Source organism: Balaenoptera acutorostrata, chromosome 9 (genome assembly GCF_949987535.1).
Source record: "Balaenoptera acutorostrata chromosome 9, mBalAcu1.1, whole genome shotgun sequence".
Taxonomy (NCBI): Eukaryota; Metazoa; Chordata; class Mammalia; order Artiodactyla; family Balaenopteridae; genus Balaenoptera; species Balaenoptera acutorostrata.
The window spans coordinates 29,334,034-29,337,617 of NC_080072.1; the positions used below are offsets into that span (position 1 = coordinate 29,334,034).

The 3,584-nt window shown below is 38.3% G+C and overlaps 1 protein-coding gene across 1 annotated transcript; it reads right to left on the bottom strand.

Annotated features, from left to right (window-relative positions):
- Positions 1 to 463: 463 nt before the first annotated feature.
- FSHB (follicle stimulating hormone subunit beta) lies at positions 464 to 2,479 on the bottom strand. Its single transcript, XM_007181003.2, has 2 exons — positions 2,321 to 2,479; positions 464 to 694 (listed from the first exon to the last, which is right to left on the bottom strand). Exons 1-2 carry the CDS (start codon positions 2,477 to 2,479, stop codon positions 464 to 466), a joined length of 390 nt encoding a protein of 129 aa, XP_007181065.2.
- Positions 2,480 to 3,584: the final 1,105 nt, after the last annotated feature.

Here is a 3,584-nt window from a genome sequence, read left to right on the forward strand (position 1 = left end):
TTCTTACTAAAGTCTAGGCACGAAGTTAGGCATTGAGGCTACAGTCACGAAGAAGAGACTGGGACTGCTCTTGAGGGCTCAGGAGTCTGGCAGGAGAATGCTACATTTAGTACTTTCACCCACTCTTAGCTCATTTCCTTCCCCTGGGCCCATATCCCTATGACTAAGAGGAAGGGATTGCCTGAGAGGATTTCTAAGATTATTAAACGGGAAAGCAACCTCATGTCTGTAAGTTAAGTAAGACCGAATAAAACTTATGGAACCAGACCTAGAATACAGGGTTGGGTGGTGACAGGCCCCAGGCCCCGGCACTCTCCATTCCTGGAGCTCCCCCTCTGCAGGAGAGCAGGCATCAGTGGGGTCTCCCACAGTGGCTTGCAGCCTGGGCGCATGTACACACAGACGTCTTGGATGTCTTAGTCTTTCAGGACGAGGGTGGGCAGCTCAAAGTGTCCACTGCTCTTTATTCTTTGATTTCACTGAAGGAGCAGTAGCTGGGCCCCAGGCCTCGCACGGTGCAGTCAGTGCTGTCGCTGTCACACTTGCCACAGTGACATTCAGAGGCTACTGGGTACGTATACAGGGAGTCTGCGTGGTGAGCACAGCCAGGCACTTTGACTGTCTCGTACACCAGCTCCTTGAAGGTACATGTTTTCTGGATGTTGGGCCTGGCTGGATCCTTGTACACTAGATCCTGAGTGGTTTAAGAGAGAGAGAGTTAGGTTACAGTATTCTGGAACTTTCTGTTTAGCTTAATCAAAATGAGACAGGGATTGAATACCGCTTGCTCTAACATTTACCCACTAAAGCTCACTTATGGAATTCCTGACCAAGGAAACATGATCTCATAAGTGACCTATATGCTATACCATGTTTCCTGATTGTTTTGGAAATCTTACAGAAAATATGTTATTCCTTTTCCTAGTCCTTATGTCTATGTCAAAATATTAATTATTTCTCCAACTATAGAGAAAGTTGAATTTTAATATACAAAAATGATGAAAAGGGAAATATGACAAATTTTAATGACTTTTTGTACTTAGTTGAAAGCTATAATAATGACAACTTGAACCATAAAAGACTGGAGTTTAATTTCTCAGAAAAGTTTTCCAAATACATTGTCCCTGAGTATTTATAAAATATAGAACACTGAAGTTTAATTTCTCAGAACAATTTTCCAAATACATTGTCCCTGAGGATTTATAAAAAGTCAAAAAATATATAATGTGGAATGTTAATGCTTAGCTTAGCATGACTATGAAGGCTTTCATGAAAGCTCATGAAAATCATGACGATTTTAAATATTCCACAGTCCTGTAGACATCTTTCCCCCTTAAATGCTGTGTATTTTGCAGCGCTCTCAGTTTCAAAGGCTACATGGTTTGCATATAAAAACTTTAATCCTGGTAGTATAGGTTTATTCTAACACTTTCTAGTGAAAAAAAAAATTCACTGAGGGAAGAAGTTGGCACTTCTGTTTATTTCAATATCATGCCACCAAGTCTGTATCCCAGGAAGATATGATAAGTGGAGTTTGGTTAAACTCATTTACCACCCCATAAAGTATATTTCATTAAAAATTGCTGTTTTCAATTTCAGTTTATAGAATGAAATGCTGCATAGATAGCCAGGTGCTATAGGGGAAAAAAGAAAAAGTAGAAACTGCTTCTTTACTTGGATTAATTCGAAGAAGCTGCGTGAACACAAACTAGTGGTTTTATGCCTCTGTGCCTTGGTTTTCTCAACGGTATAAAGAAGTGAGTGGGTTTGCTGATTCATTTTGGTTCTAATAGTCTGCAAGGACTGATTGTGTTCTCAGGATGCTTGTTGACATTTGTATTCAGGTGGGCCAATAAGACAGTTTTTATAACATGGCTGTGTTTTTATATGGCTTGCAAACATATTTTGGTACTACCTCTATTGTAGAGATATGGCTTCAATTACAGAAATTAGCTTTTGGGGAATATTGTAGCTCTTCTATTATTAAATGTGTGTATGTTTATCTCTATGTAAAATCTAGTATAGAACAATTTTTTAAAATTGTTTTAAATTTTAAATAAAATTTAAAAAATAGATTTGGCATATTACTAAATCGATCAGATCAAATCTGAGGCTTTCTTACATTTACCCTAATCAAATATAAGTCCAAATGTTTAACTGATATCATGATAAATAACCCCAATCATAATACAGACAGTACTGGCTAAGGGACTCATGGCTATTCCTTGGGAAACTTAGAATATTGATAAAGTGGGAATTAATGAAGCCCGCCTCGTCCAGACCCTCAGCACCCTCACTTCCAGCAAAGCAAAGTACCTACCCGGGTGTAGCAGTAGCCCGCACACCATGTGGTGTTCATGCTTATGCAGAAGCCACATTCCTCTTTCTCCACCGTGATGGTGATGTTGGTCAGCTGGCAGCAGTTGCAGCAGATTGCTGTCCAGCAACAGAAGAGAAAGCAAAACTGGACCAACTTCATCCTGGGCTGGGAAGCAAACAATTAAGGCCCATGAGAAACCAAGACCAAAGCATTATAATTGTTATGTAAATTGACCAAACAAAAAATAATTGGTCTACCCATCCTCTCCAATCACATTTTGCTCCAGCAATGTTTTTTCCTTTTCTTTACGTCTTCGTTTCATGAACAACCATTTCTTCTTATTCTCCTCCTCAATTTTTTTTTGTCAAAGTAGGAACATATTACAGATCAAAATTCCAGTATAATGATTTAAGCAATGTTTAAAGATTAGGGTGGTACTGCTGACTGTCTTAAAGTGAATACGCTGAAGCAAGTAATTTTAATCATCATATTTGTCCCTTGATTATCATTTTAAAGACTATTTTTATTTAAAAAGAAAAAGAAACTTCTGTATTACAAAACTAGTTCTTCATTTTTAGCATCTCATATAAGTATTATCATTTGCTTTTGCTCCAACCTCCCCCCGCCATTGTTTAAAACAAGACTCTTTCAGAGGCCAGGTGAATGGTCTATGTAAAATCAATTGCTTGCTAGCAGTGATTACAGTGTATTAACCATATTTAAGAAGCCAAGTTGACGAGCACAAATTCCCTACACAACAGAAGTTGGAAAGCTCTAGATTTGTTCTCCAGATCCTGAAAAATCTGTAGATTTCAGAAGTAACTGTCACTGCTTGATAACTATAGATGCTGAGACTCACCTGAGGTTGGCTGCCTTGTCTGGGGAACGCTGTAGGCTGAGTCTAGTCTCTGTTCACCTTTTATACAAAATCGTCTGAAACTAACACCTTGTGGATTTGTTGGGTATTAGTAAGAGCAATGTTAGCCTGAAGCTTACTGTAAGTGAATCAGTGTTTAGATAGACAGGGAGATCAAGCCTTACTAAAATAGTCTAAACGCAGCAGATCAAGAAAAATAATGTTACCAGCGATGATTATTTTATACAGATTAAATTTGATATAGTAGAACACCCACTCCTTCACCTTGTCAAATTAAATCTGACTCTGGGTTTTTCTTTTGTATCTTTAACTCAGGGAATTCAGAATCCTTTCCAAGTGTTGCTTTGGCCCTGTTGAGGTTCATCAAAAAGATATGGTTAATAAGTT